The sequence below is a fragment of the Leguminivora glycinivorella genome, chromosome 24 (assembly GCF_023078275.1).
Source record: "Leguminivora glycinivorella isolate SPB_JAAS2020 chromosome 24, LegGlyc_1.1, whole genome shotgun sequence".
In the NCBI taxonomy this organism is placed as follows: Eukaryota; Metazoa; Arthropoda; class Insecta; order Lepidoptera; family Tortricidae; genus Leguminivora; species Leguminivora glycinivorella.
The window spans coordinates 9,522,230-9,541,034 of record NC_062994.1 but is presented as its reverse complement, the minus strand read 5'-3'; the positions used below and the strand labels follow the sequence as shown (position 1 = coordinate 9,541,034).

The window sequence follows — 18,805 nt, the reverse complement described above, 5'->3', positions numbered from 1 at the left end:
AGAGATATCTACGAGCGTTTCGTTTCGTGAGCGTTTGTGCTATTTGGTACCCTGGCCCCGTAGCCGAATCCTGGCTAGCCGAATGGCACAATCGCTCACGAAACGCTCACGAAACGAAGCGCTAGTAGATATTTATCTCTATCGCGCTTGCGTATTGCAAGCGCGATAGAGATAGATATCTATCGCTTTCGTTTGTGAGCGTTTCGTGAGCGATTGTGCCATTCGGCTAGCCACCTGGACAGAAAGACAACGAAGGTTCCGATTATTTTAACCCCCGACGCAAAAACGACGGGGTGTTATAAGTTTGACGTGTCTGTCTGTTTGTCTGTCTTTCTGTGTGTGTCTGTCTGTGGCATCGTAGCTCCCGAACGGATGAACCGATTTAGATTTAGTTTTTTTTTTGTCTGAAAGCTTAGTTAGTCGGGAGACTCGGGAGTGTTCTTAGCCATGTTTCATGAAAATCGGTCTACTATGTCGCGGTCGGAGGTTTATTAGTACGAATTCCTAAAAAAAATCCTAAAAAGTAAAAGAAATTCTAAACAAAAACAAAACTTTTCTCTTTAGCCACCTTACAATTCTCCACAATGTCGAAACGAGTCGTGGCGTATCAAGATTTTGTCCGATATTATATCGAAATTATGTAGAAACATCACTTGCATATAAAACCACAGATACATCGTTATCACGTACTATAAAAACTGATTTCGATATGGCTTAAGGTTTCTTCCAGTGAATAATGAGAAAAAATGTTAACGAAATATTTGTTTGTTGTTGGTTTTGGTCTGGTGAGTTAGTCTGTTTTTTTTTTTATGAGAGTAGGGTAAGTTGTAACAGAGGTAAAAACAACGTTATCACAGTGTATAAAATGATTTTGACCACTGAAGGATCGATTTTTTAACTCTATAATATGAAGTGTAGTTTAAAGTTACCCACGCGACAAAATACAAACTGCGAGATTTTAAAGGGTAAAAAGGGTGTATTAAAATGTGGACTGTTTTAAAATACCGTTGTTTCAACTTACCCCTGTTTCTATACTAAATTTATTATTATCGTTCCTAACAAATGGCAACTTAAGTTTTGAAAGAAAATAGTGTTAAACCAGTTAAAAAAAGAGTGTTAAAACTGAATATGCGTGTAGTAGTAGGTAGTAGTCTATTAAAACCACAGAACTGATTAAAACTGTAGCTATTTGTGATTTAATTTGGTCCAACTAAAGTAACGAGGCATTTTTTATGTTTTGGTTGAAACTACAAAAATTGACGCCCGGAAGCTGCAAGCTGCGATTAAAGACGGACAACTCAGTGGATTTCACTGAGTTAATTTGACACGCTAATTAGATACGTTTGCTTGATCTATGGTATATATGACATCTGTGATTAAAACTGTAGCTATTTGTGATTTAATTTGGTCCAACTAAAGTATTTATTCAAATACGCGTATTTTTCCAATAAAATAATGTATAAATATTGTAAATGCTTTGTCAAATAGCTTAGTCAAACAACACAATACTTTGTGTAAACGTAGCATAAATTCATGCGGATTTTCATTTGTAACAGGCTTAAAATGTCAATGGTTTGATTTAATGTTTTAAGGGGCTGACAACACACAACTGCGCAAATTGATGTTACTTGCGCAGTTTTTTAAGACAAATTATTAGTTTTAGTAAGGCAAGTAAATTATATGTTATTATTCATTATATTTTAACGAACATGGCCGTACTCGATACATGATTTAACAAAATCGACTCGATAGAAAAAAAATTCAAAGATTGGTCTCGAGTTCGTCATTTAACGGTTCTACACTATGTAACATAATTGCCGAAGATAAATCCTACGGCTTATACATTACCTACCTTCTATAGTACCTTTAATTTTCATGGTGTTTATTTTAAAAAAAGGAAGTGGTATTCGTAACCGCTATTCGATACCGGTTATGCTCTTAAATGGATCACCAGCATTAATGTTACACCCTGAGTAGTGTAATATGGTCCGTACTGGCACAGCTCGGGGTATGTACAAACACACCTTACAAGCACAGTGTTCTGGCACACCTCGATTAAGGTTGAGTTTCGCGTTCGATTCGACCTCTTATCATTAAGGTTGAGTTTGGCGCATTGTTGGCACAAGTTCAAGGCGTAGGTTTAAGATTCATCTGATTGTAATTTGCATAAATCATAGCAATTGAGTGATGATTTATGTCGTATATTTTAATTATGTTACCATATGGTTGATTTGAATTTTTTTACTCGTTTCCAAGAGCAAGGTACTACATTGATGGTTACTATAAGGATGAAATTTGTTAGTACCGCGAAATACCTCTTAGAGCGTCAATGTGACGTCAATGTGGTACCTTTCTCTTGAGAACGACGTGAATATATAATTATGTTTTTGTTTATGTGAGTGGGGAGGAATGGAAATGAAATAAAATTGTGTATATGCTTAAATTGTATTTTATTTCTTAAAAAATACATTACGCATTGCTATTGTTTATACTAAAGTGTCCCCAGGGTAGGGTCTCGACATGATCCGGTGTGATGTATCGCTTGTTGTCTAAGCCGCTAAGCGTTTTTTTCTTAACTACCCTGGTGAAAAGTTTGTGGCGTGAGCTCACGATGTTATACATTTCGTCGTACAGTTCGCTGTCTAAATTTAAACAGTTTCTGTACTCGGAAAAATGTATCCTTGCGACCACTGCAGCGGTCACACCTTTGCTCTTCTTCACACACTGCACTTCATCTTTTTTTTTCTTCGCAGGCACTTCGTCATCATCATCATCATCATCATCATCATTATCATCATCATCATCGCTATACGACTCTAATGAGTACGCATACATTTTCGATCTAAGTCCTACGAACTCCGTTATGATTCTCCCCTTTACTTCGTCTTTCATTACTCCCACCACTTTTTTATTTACTCTAGGTAGATTATAAATATTATTATCTGCAAGATCGGAGGTGTCGAATCTCGTGCTTACATCGGGTTGAATGTCTTCATAAAAATCATTAGTGTCAATTTCGTAGATGAAAGAATCAGTGTCTGTATATAATAATTTACACTTGTCACTGTCGTATTTTTGCATCATATAGTCGTAGTGAAACTCGTACATTAGAGTTTTTGATAGTTCTAATATTGCAAAGCCAGCATAAGTTGGTTTATTATATTTAATTTTAGAGCTGTTCAACTGTACTGCGACCAAATCATCAGTAAAAATTGTACAGCTGTGGAAATGAGGTTTTGCTATGTATCTCTCCAACCCAAAATGTGGTTTACTAAAAGATTCAACATCTTTCCAAGTCTTGCAGAATTTAACATTTAATCTCTTTTCGATGTTTTCGATACTCTTTCCAAAAATGCTGTTTACAAACAGCTTGTACAAATCCTTTTCGAATGTGCTCGTCGCTTGTGCTCTTTTTTTAGAGTTTAGTTCAACGTATGGTTTTAGCCATTGCTCCTGACGAAAGGAAAGTATCCTATGAATTTTTTTAAAACAAGTCCTTTCGATATCGCCTGTTTTAAATTAAGTCCGTGAATTACATAATTGACCTTATCATCCAGGGTTAAGAGTAGTTTTCTCGTCTCGGATCCAGGAGGGCATTTGGTTTCAGCGCAAAAAGGATAGTCGTGATGTGAGTCGTGAAGCTCCTTGGGGTATGATAAATCCACCTCCAATATGTAGCCCACGAGCGAGTCGGGTTGGATCATGCCCACGTCAAATGCTTCAATTTTGTCTTCAGATAACCACTTGAAATTACTAATTGGTAGGTATTGAGTCATCGCCCAACCATATAGATTGTTAACGTCTAAATATGTAATAAATTTATCCTCCTTCTTAGAATCATATTTCTTCATGTATTTATTATTGGCTAAAGAATGACGCTTCGACACCTGACTGACGCCGCCCCTAATGCCGGCCTTTATGAATTGGATCATTTCATAATCCGTCATGAGTTCTAGTTTAATACCCGTGTAGCGTAGCATGGCGCTCCACGAGAGACCGGGAGCTGTGTAAAAGTGACAGGGGTCCAGTTTGTAGGCTTCGAGACACACCAGTCGAAAATTTTCAAACACCTCAGCCAACAGGAGCACGTCCGTTTTCAGATATAAGTCACTGTACTCTCCCAAGGTTTTTATTTTAAACTTCTCCCAAACATTGAGTGCGTGATGGTAATCTACCTTTTCGATATGAGAATCAGTCAGTTTGCTGTAGAATTCCTTCCTTGTCGGCAAGGTTTCTTCATCCAACTTTGCCCAGCTGTCTAGATATTCATATGGGAACACTCCTTTACGGGACAACAAGTCGAAAGCGGTGTCCGCATCAATATCCTGCGTATACGTTGGGAGGTGTTTGGGTAGAATTTTGAACTGTTCTCGAGTTAGATTTTTCACAAGTTTATCTAGGCTGCTACCCAGAAATTTGTAAGAATCTATGAAGCGCAATTGGAATTTTTTCTAATCTTTTTATAAAAGGATATGTACTTCTCCTTTGTGTGGGGTATGCAACCAATTTCGCCATCTTCTTTGGCCAGCTCGGTGATAAACAAGTGACTGTCATACCCGCTCAGGTTGTGAAAAATTACAGGTAGAAATTTGGGTATCACATATTTGAGATTACACTTATTGTGCGCTTTTCCACGTATTCGGCCTGTTAGGTGGCAGTGATCAATGACAACGCTGCTGTCAATGCCCAAAGGCTTTTCACAAATGTGACACTCGGTGGAATTTTTGTCTCGTTCGCACATAGTGTTCAAGTCCATACTAATTGGGGGAGCTGTGAGAATGTTATATATGATGGCGGCGTTTTCATAGAGTGTTTCCGCAAACACTTCTACACAATCTTCCCCTCTATATGAGACAAATTTACACAAACTTTCGTCATAGTCGCAATGGATGTACAATGCAAAACTGCACGGTATGTGTCGCGCGACATTGAATGTATTTTTAGACTCATTCTGTTTCCTGGATACTGGTGAAAGGATCGACTCAAAATCTGCATAAATTACAAAAGGCACCTTGTACTTGCGATGGTATTCGTCAAACTCGATTATCTTATTGTTTTCGTCAGGTAGTATTGGCAATTTTTCTCCACACCCCATTTTTTCGTGTAGATTTAATTTTTCTTCGGAGCGAAACTTTTGCAGACAACCATCGCAATAAAACATTTTCGACGTTTTCCCACCCGTTTTCGAACACATATTTAGCAGTCGCGACATACTGTTTATGGTTGAAAAGTGGCAGGTTTTAAGATTTTCATGAAAAAGTAAATGGACTTGCCTGGTGGAAGCATTCTTTTCCTTGCGTGATATGCGTAAGGGGACAATTAGGTGCTGCTTATCCTCTTTGTCCAGCCCGTATACGTTGATTCGAATGTTATTATTATTTTCAAAAGTTTTAATGTCCTTTAATTGAGTGGGGAATGTGACCCCTGTCCAATCTAAACAATCCTTGTATTTCAAATATTTCGAAACGCGAAAAGCATTCTTATCCTGGGGATATAACGCTGCAAGTACCGCCCACATAAAGCACGAGTCGTCATTATTTTGTACATTGACACAAGCCTTTTTGACGGTAACCCAGTCGGGTAGACTTATATGTTTCGCACTTCGCAGTGGGGAATAGTGGTTGATGTTTAAGTCCAAATACTTAATTTTCTCCAAGGCCCACCCACTGTCTCGTTCCTGAAATTCTTCCATCTTAGCCGTAATGGTTGTGAGCACCGTGTGAAAAAAGGCTTCGAAGTCCATCGCGCAGTCCAATGTTGTAGTTTTCATGGTGAAGGATTTCGTGTCGCGTATTATCTCATCGCCTTTCTCGCTAACGAGACATTTCATGTAGTCCCCCATTACCTCAACGTGAACCTTGATTTGGTTACATGTAGAGATTTCGTATTCTAATAGTTTCTTCACAACGTCTCTGGTTGACCCGATAAAGCCCTCGGGGTCGAGCGAGTTTTCTTTAATTGCTTCAAATCGATATGTTATGATTCGACACTTGAACGCAGATTGAACCACATATACAGCACCTTCAGATGGATCTCGTTCTGACAGCAGCCGATGACGGGGAAAGTCAGTATGTTGCATAAGCTGACCCACAGGAACATCTTCATTGCAATACTGACAGTGATGCATGTTGCCGATGATGATGATGATGATGATGATGATGTCTATACAAGCACAGACTTTCTAGTAAACTGAACTACGATTGCGACAGAGTATACCTTTTATTCATCTCGACATTGTTCTACGAACTATGTTTTACCAGCAGCGGCGGTGGTGGGGAGTGGGGAGAAAATTATCTCTATTTTATGCAAATTGCTGTATCGATCGTGGTTATTTTTTGCAAAATGAAATTCGCGTTTTGGGCGTGTATAATAACAAAGCGGTTTGTAGAACGTGTTTTATTACTCATAATTACATATTTTAAAAAATAGGAGTGGTGAAATCCGGATACAAACCGAGGATAATTAAATTGTTATCTCATGTACGATCGAGCCTATAAAATTAAGTGGTTTGATTTTAAAACTAATTTAAATGCTAATGCTAGTAACTGTGTGGGTTGTGGGAAATTACAATAAAAGAAAAAAATATACAGTTCAAGAGTTTTATTGTGAGATAGGTATAATTTAAAAAAACAATGACGCATTAAATAGAATATCAGCAGCGAGGCACTTGAGTTCACAATCCACCACAGAGTTAGGATCGCACAGAGTGTCCATGAAAAGAAAGGCTTGCGTCACAGTATCTGGTTTTTTCATTTTCAAATGCCTCTTGAAAAAATTAAAACGATTCTCGTATATGGTTTTGCTCTTGTTCAATTGTCTGATTTGCGCAGTCACACATGCTATAATTTTTTCAATATTCCACCAGTCGGCGCGTCCAATCAACAGTGTATGTTGTTCATAATCGTGTAGTATCAATTGAGGCCCCGGTGAGGGGGCGGCGGCGGCGGCGGCATCGGCGGTTGTCTCGGTTTCGGCTGTTGCTTCGGCGGTGGTAGAGGAGGTGAAGGATGACGTATCAACAGCGTGTAAACACTTATTGGTGGAGCGTATATATTCAGCGGTTGAAGTGGAAGGGTTTATGAGAAAGTTTCTTATCGCTTCAATTTTATTCATGTCAGCAATGAAGTCAAACCATTCGTTTTCACTTATTGTCACCCGGTCATCGAATGTGACAAACGGTTTAAATTCGACCTGTGTTCCAAAAAGCTCCAGTTTAAGATATACGCACACATTGGAGAATGGTCTTGTTGAGAGTGGTTGCGGTGGTGTAGGCGAATGCTGCTGCTGCAGGTATTGGTGTTCACTCACGCCGCCTCCTCCTCCTCCAATCCGATGAATGTTATACACACTCTTGGCCAATTGACAGCTGTTTGCAACAATGGAGCTCACGTATGAAGGATAATAATAGTGATAGTGATGCTGATAATCCATTTTATGGTTTCTCAAACTGAGACGACGAGTGTTCTTGTCAAAATCCACCAGGAAACTGACTGACTGACTGTTTAATTGTTCTTTCTCACTTTTCCAGTGAGAGGGCTATACTCAAACATGGAGTCGTGGAGGATGAGACAGTAGGCTGCCACGTTGGTGGGGGTATCTTTTGTAAATTTCATTACCACACGTATGTCCACAATGCCAGAGTTGAAGGTGTCAGGCTGTCGTGACGTATCTATGACAACGAGAGCTCCATGAACCTTGTAATCATTTATACTCATCAATGGCGTAGGTACTGGTTTTCCATAATACGAGCGTTGGAAATTAGCATACGCATTGTATTGCAGAGCCATAAAATCCTTGGAAAAGTCTGTGTTGAATGAGTCATACGGATAGCATTGCGAGTTTAGATATACACTACAATTTTGCAGATTGACATGGTCGAATTTACACGATGCCTTCTTTTTGTCGGTCTTACGTTCTTGCTGCAAGCCTATAATGACATAGCGCGGCTTCTCTAGCATGGTGCTCGTCTTAATCGACCACACATGTTCATCGACGCCGGCGGGTAGTGAGGGGTACTCATACAGTTCCCAGGTGCGAAAAGCTATGGGTATGGGTATGTCGTTTTCAACATATTGCATTAAGCGCAATTTCTCTCTATCCGATACCTTCACAACCGGCATACGCCAAACTATGCGCGTAATCGTGACGTCAATCGGTGTAGAGTCCGCCGCTACAGTTGCGCAGTGTTCATTGGTGCTCGCCCTGTTCAATATCAATTCGTGCTTAGCGTTGACAATAACCTTTTTATAATCCTCAGCAAATCCCAATAGGTGAGACAGGGGTACGGTGTAGCTGAAGTCGTTCTTTTTATCCACAATCACTTTATGCTTGCCATTGTTCCAAGAAGAGCTTTCCAAAGAATGTTCCATGTCTGTCCCGTACGAAACTAGACCCTTCATTGTAGTAGTGATACCACAGTTTTTAGTTCTATCAATTTCCACACCGTTCAACTCGTAACGCACATCTTGAAATAAAAACGCCATTGCATTGTTGATGATTTGCATGTCTTTTTCGAATTTGCCCTCAATCAGCAAGTAGCTTTCATGTGGGTATACAATAATATCCTGTCTATTGATGGCAATTCTCACCTCGTCATTGGTTTCGAACGAATTATTGTACGGGAGGTATGGATGAACCTCTATAGATTCAATAGTGTCATCCACAATGACCCTCTCGCCAATGTTTAACATTGCACTCGCTTCGGACATATTTTATAGCCCAATTGTTGTAAAAATTGAGCGTTAGATTTTGTCAATTTTATTATATTCCCGTTCCTTTGGGAAAAAGAAGTCGGCTGTGGTGGTGGTGGTGGTGGTGGTGACGGAGGTAGTAGTGTTGATGTGGGTTGAGGTGGCAGTGATGGTGGTAGTAATGTTACCTCGTTGGGAACTTGAACCCTACTAATATCATTAAAACCTACACCAAAGCTTTTATAGACAATCATATTTTATTTTTCCACAGATATATGTGTTAGCCGCCTACTGCTGCTGCTGCTGTTGCTAGACTTTTCTAATGTGAAGTCTGAGTGAAATGTTTTCACCGGCAAAATTTACCAAATTGCCGCGTTCGTTCACTATGCGCACTTCGATTCTCTGTATGTTGCTCAATGAGCGCTTCAGCGGTAGGTAGATAATATTGGTGGGGCACTCGATAATCTGAAAGCCGGGCGGAACGTTTGGGGAGAATTCGTGAAGCACATGCGACGGCTTATTGTTGGTGAATGATCCTTCGACAATGTTGCACTCTATTCTTATAGAATTAGTGATGAGAATCTCTATAGGGCGATCGGACTCGTACGTAGATCCCGGTTTGAGTATTCGCTTGGAGAAGCCGAAAAGTGGTGCGATGCTATTCGGTTTTGTGAAATCCACCCCAACATTGGTCGGTGTTGTAATGCTAACCTTGGACGTGTTGGTGTTTGCTTCAATGTCCACAATGCAATCGGGGTCTAGGGGGCAGTTTTTTAAAATTTTCCTCTTTAAAAACTTAATAATATCGGTCAGCTCGTAAGCACCCTCTTTTACGGCGATCGTCTTTGTGCCGTAGTGAAATAGATTATTGCTCTTGTCCACGTTAGGTATAGAGTTGAAAGTTTTAAAATAGATTAAAGCACACTCGTACGACGCGTCCTTGTCGAGCTCTAGCGCTGGTAAATAATCCGCGTACAACTCTGACTTGTGACCGTCCAAACTGATTGTGAACGAAGAGAACTGCGATGAAGCGGATGATGATGATGATGATGATGACATTGCACCGTCCGCAGTTAAAACCTATATGATTGTGAGACATGTAGAAATGAGGTATTTATAGCAGTGGTAGAGAGAGAGAGAGAGAGAGAGAGAGATAGATGGTAAACTTACAAAAATAACAAACACATACTTCATCATAATTAATCATTTAATGGTACATTAATTTAGCAGTATCGATTAAAAAATTCAAACACAAATGTCCACAGTTTTGCGCGTTGGACCTTTGAAAGCGTGTATAATTATACAAAATATGAACTGGAGGCTTCTGTTGAGGTGCTGCTGCTGCTGTTGCTACTAAAAAAGCGTTGCGTGCCAACTCACTGACGACACCACCACCACCACCGGCAGCAACGTCAACGTCAACGGTAGCCGTTAACGGGGGCCGTGAACGTGAACGGGGGCCGTAAACGGGGCCGTTAACGGGGCCGTTAACGGGGTCGTAAACGGGGCCGTTAGCGAAAACGGGGCTGTAACGGTTGCCGCCGCCACCGCTGCTGTTCATGTATCGCACAAACTCTATTGGAGGTCTCAAATCACCATAACTGTCAAAGTAGACACATTCGTTGCCCTTCTTCACGTACGCAGTCCAGTGAGTGCCTTCGTCGGTGTCCAAATTTAAAACGCCTGTTTCATTGATTCGTGGCCCAGTAGTCATTGGTAAGGTGTCTCTCATGAAGATACCTCTAAAATGGGGTATTTTCATTTTTTTCACACACTTCATTATGTCAATATCCGTCAGAGGGCGCTTTGGTAAATTTAGTTTTTTTTTTTTTTTTTTTTTTTTTTTTTTGATAAGGTGTCATATAGAGTCCCATGCCGGTTCTGTACGGTCTCAAATATAGACCTTTTCCAACAGTGGCGCTTTGATTCCTCTTCACCATTTCGTAAATATTTTTCGCTGCCGTCGTCACACCCCCTGCTAGTGTGCCGGTCGCCGCCAAAGCCCCCAACAAAGGTATCAGCGGTAGAAATCCCCTCTTTTAGGTATGGGGATCACACGAGGTGTTTTAATTGTTTTACCCTTGACATACTTTCTCGCGGCTTGCACTGCTGCGTTGAGCAGAGTCTTGGAAGAAGGCGGTGTGGTGGCGGTGCGTCGCTGCTGCTGCTTCCTCCCACGACCTCCTCCTCCTCCCTTTATTCGTTTTTTCACAACATCGCGACTGTTTTTGATAACCCTCGAAAGGGGTAGTACACCCATACCGCGCTTCACCTTGTAATTCATGATTTTATTAACACCAAATGCGGCCAAACGCTCTGGGAAATTTTGCGTTTCACGCACGCGTCTCGCAGCAGCGTCTGCTAAAATCAAGTCGGCCTTATGACGTTCTTCTAAGGAGCGGTTTTGTCTGTATGCGATGTCGTGCTGTTTACAAGCTTCGTCCAGTCCGTTGACGCCTTTATCGCCGCGAGCTAATCGCTTGTCTAATTTAGTACCAGGCCCGCAGTAATTGTAGCCTGGGAGGTGAAGTTCAAATGGTAGTTTATTTATTAAGTTGTTTAGCAATCCACGACCGCTTACTTTCTTGACTTTTCTCGGCATACTGACTCTGCGAGGGTGTTGCGTCTACTTAAGTACCTATATATATATATTCTTCTTCTTCTTCTCTTTACGAAGGAACTTTAATGTTTATCCACATGGCAGCGGAAACTACCCATCCAGCAATTGTAAGGACAATCGCACACGTCATCGTTTTCATCGTCCTCCTCCTCCTCCTCCCCTTCCATCGTCGTCGTCGTCGTCGTCGTCGTTGTCGTCTCTGACGCCGACGATGATACCTCTTCATCGCCCTCGTCCAACGCATGACCACCTTTAAAAACACTCCCATGTGGTTTCTTCATACCATGCTCCTCCTCCTCCTCCTTCTCCTCCGCAGATGTGCAGAATGTTACCTTTCGGTTGCTTTTATTTATTTTTTTAATTTTAGAAGGATCAATGTATTCTGAATTGGTGCTAGTAGTAGTAGTAGTAGTAGTACACTCTGGACAATGCATGCGTAGGAATCCTGGCAAATCAAGCGCTGAGTCTCGCTCCCAGTTTTTCACATGTTCTTTACAATAAAAGTATTGTTGTACATCGGGATCATCTCTCAAATGTTTAGGTAGTATCTTTTCCCAGTAACGAATTTTATACTTGAGAAATTTTAAAAGAATTCTTTTATTCATATGCTTTAAATCCTCCAATGTGATATTCTCGCAGAGTTCATCTCCTTCCATCATTGACAATGGATTCATGCTGTTGCTGTGTGTAGAAATTGATTGATTAAAAAATAGGTATAAAACAAACGTCTGAACCTCAACGTAGATCAGAACAGAATGAAACTTAGAAAACAAAACACGTCTCTTAAAATACGCTCATGGGATTTCCACAACGTGAGCGGCATGCAGTCGAAACAGAAGAGTAAGCATGGTGCTTTGTTGCCTAATAGCATTCGCTGTCTCATAAGCGGACCGTCGGGATGTGGTAAAACAAACGTTTTACTCACACTATTGCTAGAACCGGATGGTTTAAAGTTTCTCAATGTGTATCTGTATTCCAAATCACTCGCACAACCAAAATATGTTTTCCTAAATGAAATACTCAGTAAGGTGGATGATTTATCGTTTTATACGTTTGACGATAAGAGTGATGTCATACCTCCAAATGAGGCTAGTGAAAATAGTGTGGTCATATTCGATGATGTCGCCTTACAGGACCAGGACACGATCCGTCAATACTTCGCCATATTCACGTTCCACACCCCCTTCGAAGGCCTTGCAGACTGAAGTGGGTGAATGTATTAATGCTATCAATTTGTTTTCAAATTGTTTTTTGTTTGTTAATTTGAAAATTGACCCAGATGGTATAGGTTTTTGTGAATTATATGTCGAATTCGATATGTTGAAATCCTCCATGGTCACATAATGCGAAGTGGAGCAAGACACTCCCCGCGAAGCCCAATAATCCACCGGTGTTAATACTTGCTTTGGTTTGGATGATGATGGCGTTGACGCTGGTGACGGTGGTGGAGGTGGTGGCAGCGGTGTCGATTGAATAATCGACCACAAGATAGACTCCTTCCCATGCTCGCAGCCTTTAACAGCACAGTGGTGGTTGTGACACGCTTTAGGACTCTGCGGTGATGATCTTGACGGAGCTGGAGATCCCTCTGGAGTAGAGTGCGGTCGTGGTGTGTCCGGACGTAGAGCCATTTTTATTTTCTTATGCATAGCACTATCACAGCGAGGAAGGTAGTCAAGTATATGTCGCTCTTTAGCACTGAGAGCTCCTTAAATACACCCAACGCTCGATAGGTACATATGTAAACAATCCGACTAGTATGCTAATGTAATAATCTAAGCTACAATGTAAACTCGATAATGGTGGACTTCTAGGTCTCTAATTATGGATAACTGACGATTGATGCGGGATTCTTATTCTCACACATTGTAAATTTACCCTGTTTTAATTTTTCCAACTCAATCGTAGCCCAACTTATCAATTCATCCAGGCTAGTTTTATACACGGAACAATCGCGAGGTGAAGTCGTTTTATCCACAGCATCATCATCATCATCACCCGTATCATTACGAGGCTTTATTCTAGAAACTAATAATGGTTTCCGCACGTTTTCCACTTTTTCGGTATCGACTATAGGTTTTTTATCCACCCTTATTGAGAACTCAACCCCAACGTCGTCTCGCACCACTTGGGTGTAAGTGTCCTTCGACCAGGTCTGTTTTACAGTCACTTCTCTACGGTTACGAACTGTGGCATTCTCACGAGAAATTTCCACCCGAACCACATTGACATCGGCGTCTTCGGTGCATATCGGAACTCGTGTAACTTCAGTCTGCTTTACCCATACTGAAGTGGTTGGCTCCATCGATCCTTTGGGCGCAGTCAGGAGTTTGATGAACCAATCGCCCCTCATTACGTTCTCAGTTTTATCCATCACTCGCGCTTTGGTAATATACCACTCGTTCGCAGATGTACACGGCGGGAAATAAATGTCGCGCACCATGGGGGTTAAGGTGAAATTCTTTTTATCACTAGTTATCGACGACTCGATAAGTAGGAAAACCGAAAGCGATAGCAAATTCGAGATGAACATGCTCGTTTCTATTCGAACCGACGCGATTGAATACATAATGAACACCCTAGTGCTCTAGCTTTTATATTATGAAAATTGACACATGTTATTATGTTGCAACTGTTTGACCTCATTTCAAAGCCAAAACCAAAAATATTTGCAAAGAAAATGTCACTGATTACTAACATTAACAATCCGCGCCAAGACATAAAGGTTGTAATTAGTCACACGCTACAATGTAGCATGTTAATAAATGTCAGCAATTAACATTAAAAACCCATGCCAATAAATAGGTAAAGGTTAGTCATATACTACAATGTAACATGCAAATACGATTATGATCTTGGAATAAGTTCATACTAGGAAGCGTCAACAATATGATTAAGGGAAATAAATCATTGTCCGATCGCTGGAATTGCAAATGACCACTGGGGCTCTATTTTATGCAAATTACTAATTTTTTCCATTCCGATGAAACATTGACTCGGTTGCTAGCCTTAATTTAGTGAAATAAATCAAATCGATCGCTGGATTTACCACAAAGGATTGTAAATTATAGATATTTTTTTTTTAATTTATGCAAATAACTAATTTTTCCATTCCGATGAAACATTGCGCGCCTACGCCTTGAAAAAGATAGGTACATTTGTTAAACAATGCGCCAAACTCAACCTTAATGACTAGGTTAAAAAAAAAATTCAAATCAACCATATGGTAACATAATTAAAACGTGTGACATAAATCATCGCTAGGAATTACAAATTACCTCTTTTTTTTAATTTATGCAAATTACCATTTGAGCAATTCCCGAATAGTTTGTACATTTGGATCACGTCTCCGATTTTGATAAAAATTGGTAGGCTGATAGAGTCCATTATGCTGAACAAGATCCACTAGGTTTCCAGAAATGTCCTAGGTTGTTTGTATGAAACCTTCCTTTTTTGTTACCAAATTTCTATACATTTTCGGTAACAAAAAAGGAAAGTTTCATACAAACAACCTAGGACATTTTGGGAAACCTAGTAGATCTTGCTCAGCATCGTGGACTCTATCAGCCTACCAATTTTTATCAAAATCGGAGACGTGATCCAAATGTACAAACTATTCGGGAATGGCTGATTTGCAAATTACAATCAGATGAATCTTAAACCTACGCCTTGAACTTGATTTTTTAAACAATGTGCCAAACTCAACCTTAATGATAAGAGGTCGAATACCCTGTATATCGTTTAATTATTCACTTAGTTGCCTTTAATTAAAATTACAATAACAAAAATATACATATCTAAAACACTAACGAAACATATTGCACAAATAATGCATCTTTCTAGCCGCCCTGTTTTAGTGGCATCGCGCTCTCACTTACTCCCATGCGAATAGACAGTGTACGCTAGCGTCAAGGTCATTGGGTATTGTCAGCGTCTTAAGACTAAAGGTAGTGGTATAACAGCGTATTCCAATTTTGAAAACTTTATTTTGATTCCATACTCCTTTCTCATTATGAAGCGCTGGTGGCCTGATAGCTGTGGCTGTGTGTGTGTAGCGTGCAACTTTCAATCCGGAGGTCGCGGGTTCGAACCCCGGCTCGAACCAATGACTTTTTCGAAACTTATGTGCGAAATGTCATTTGATATTTGCCAGTCACTTTTCGGTGAAGGAAAACGTCGTGAGGAAACCGGACTAATTCCAATAAGGCCTAGTTACCCTTCGGGTTGGAAGGTCAAATGGGAGTCGCTTTCGTAAAAACTAGTGCCTACGCCAAATCTTGGGATTAGTTGTCAAATCGGACCCCAGGCTCCCACGAGCCTTGGCAAATGTCAGGATAACGCAAGGATGATGATGATGATGACCCCTTTATCATTATTTTGGGGTCTCAGAATGTATTCTTGTACATTTTTCTGACCCTTCTATTCTCATTACTCACGTACGTTTGTTTTATATCATTTATTTATAAGTTTTTATAGGTTTTTTATAGGTTTGCGTGTTGAACATATGAACACAAACAAACATATTATCAATTCAAATAATAGCACAAAACCGGCCAAGAGCGTGTCGGGCCACGCTCAGTGTAGGGTTCCGTAGTTTTTCGTATTTTTCTCAAAAACTACTGAACCTATCAAGTTCAAAACAATTTTCCTAGAAAGTCTTTATAATGTTCTACTTTTGTGATTTTTTTCATATTTTTTAAACTTATGGTTCAAAAGTTTGAGCGATTATTTCAAAATATTAATAATTTCAAAAAACGATCTTAGTAAACTCTTATTCATTTTTAAATACCTATTCAACAATATATCATACTGATATTTTTTTTCATTCCAACCCCAATTGGAATGAAAAAAAATATTTTTACATGTATACCCTAATAAAACATTTTTTTCCATTTTTTATTCTTGCACTTTGTTGGCGTGATTGATATACATATTGGTACCAAATTTCAGCTTTCTAATGCTAACGGTTACTGAGATTATCCGCGGACGGACGGACGGACGGACGGACGGACGGACGGACGGACAGACAGACATGGCGAAACTATAAGGGTTCCTAGTTGACTACGGAACCCTAAAAATCATAACTTAGTATACACCCAATTACAAATAGTACCTATACACAATCATCATCACAAGCAACCATCTTTTATACATTCTTTCCTCAACCGTCCGTTATATTAAATTTAATAATTTCTATTATTAGTCATTGGGCAAGATAAAGCGACATTTTTAAGTAGGTATACATATAGAAATAAAATTCTGAACACCCTCAATAATAAACCTTTTTTTATTGCAGGTGGCAGCTAACCCGATACTACAGAGAATACCAATAAAATTACCAGTCCAATCTTTCCAGTCACAACCCTGTCCAAGTCAAACATGTCCGACAAAGACATGTCCTTCACAAACATGTCCGACACAAACACGTTCAACGCCCCAACCATGTCAGACATGTCAAACTCCGTACAGAAACGTCTATAGCCCTCCAAGCAATAACTGTCCTTGTAACAAACAAGCTCAAATAGCTCAGTCAGCACTTACAGCTCAGTCACCTCAAACAGCTCAAGTCAATCCAGTGACAAACTTAATCAATCAAGATGTTTTAACTCAACTCGTTCTTAGGAGACTATTTAGTCCACCTCAACAAGCACAGGCAAATCCTGCAGCAGCAAGCAACAATTGCGAAGCACAGAAAGCTCCACCAAATATTATCAATAACTATATTATAATACCTCCTGAATATTTCAAAACAAATGAAACTAAGGTAAATAAAGAAGGAGATACAAAAACAGAAAGCAAAAGAAGGAGAAAACAAAGTAAACGGAGGAATCAAGAAATCGCATGTTCTTGTGAAGATAAAGATAAAATAATCGTAGAAAAACTAGAAATATCTTGTCCTTGTGACAAAGATACTTCTGTAGTTGGTGAGCCTGTAACAAAGGGTAAAATAGTAGACGATTCTGCATTGAAAACTAATGTTAGTCCAAAAGGTACGATAACATCACAAAATCACAAACGAATAACTAATTATAATGAAGTCGTTATAGAACCTGCGCTCAAAGACGTGGATACTAAAAAGTCCAGAAAAGGAAATCGAGGCAGAAAAAATAGTCTGGAAGAAGCAATTATAAAAGACTTTTGTAGGAAACATCCAAACGTACCAGAAGAAATTGCCAGAAGTTTAATGAAGAAATTGAAACAACAATTTGACAAAAGGTCTAAGCCACAAGTCGTCCCATATCCATTTAGACCTTATGATTATGATTATTATGAACCTGCACTGTCTTACCCAAGAATTTACGACCACCCGAGGCCATACAACGATGTAGCTGAAAGCGATAGATCTAGAAAACGTAAACAACATCGCTCAGGGAGACGACATAAGAAACTGAAGGAAGAAGTAAAAAAAAACCCTAATCTATGCGATAAAGAATGTGAAAAACTAGTGGAACAAAATCCAAAAGTAATCAATATAGAAACAGAAACGATCACCACAGAGAAAATTACAGCTAGTACAGAAAAGCTAAAAGAAAATTTGACTGTAAATAACTCTGAAACCCAGATGGAAAACCCTGATGACTTATTAGAGCAACTGGATAAAATGAAAGCTAAATTTGCTAAACTAAATGAAATAGAAACTACAACTGTTAGTTATAATAAACGTATCGAACAGTATCCAGAATTGGGGAAAGAAGATAAAGTACCAACTGTCTATGATAACGGAGTAGATGATTATTATCCCGACTTTAGAGAGGATAATATATTATTTTATGGTAGTGATGAAGAATATGATAGCAAAGAAGACGTATATGACAACAATGGAGAACTTAATTCAAAAAGGTACGTAAATGATAAAAAATCTAGTAATAATTCCCAAAAACATATAACAACTACTGAACACCCTGTTTCAGTCTCAACAGAATCTTTCGAAACTTATGACAATTCAAAAGACGGAAGCGATGAAATACAATTCATAATACCTCCTCATTTAGAACTACCTGATTTTGAAACTAAACAAATTAATAAATATGAAATTGATGACTTTGTTGCAGATGATTCAAACAGATATTCTGCTGCATCTAAAATTGAACTGAAACCTGTAAAAGTATTTACTAAAGACAAATCAGGAAGGACGAATATTGAAACAGTGTTTGGACATTCTAGAGTAGTAAAATATGGGCATGCCGCAGAAACAGCGGCTTCGGAACCTGTTATAACATATTATTTACCTGAACATGCTATGACAGAAGATCGAATCCAGTTACCTGATGGAGGAATAGTTGTTGTAGCTAAATCAATTCGAGATGTAAGTAATTGGGAAAAAGAGTCATCAAGAATGATTTGAATACAAAACTAAGTTAAATCGAACTATTTACTTAAGTATTTTTCAGTACAGATGGAGTTGGAGTTTTTTTTTACGCACTTGTGGATGCTTTGGGCAAATACACCCTGTTTTTATTGAATTCCGTTAACTTTAAGGGATGGTTCTTTAGAT

General features: G+C 39.4%; 1 protein-coding gene across 2 annotated transcripts; it reads left to right on the top strand.

The window, feature by feature from the left end:
• Positions 1-670: 670 nt before the first annotated feature.
• LOC125238842 lies at positions 671-18,805 on the top strand. 2 transcript variants are annotated; one of them, XM_048146299.1, is made up of 3 exons: positions 671-785; positions 16,607-18,150; positions 18,363-18,504. In XM_048146299.1, the coding sequence occupies exons 1-3, from the start codon at positions 747-749 to the stop codon at positions 18,364-18,366; spliced, it is 1,587 nt and encodes a 528-aa protein (XP_048002256.1). In that variant the 5' UTR covers positions 671-746; the 3' UTR covers positions 18,367-18,504. The 2 variants fall into 2 exon arrangements, with proteins under 2 accessions (XP_048002256.1, XP_048002255.1); XM_048146298.1 differs by having other exon boundaries at positions 16,607-18,805.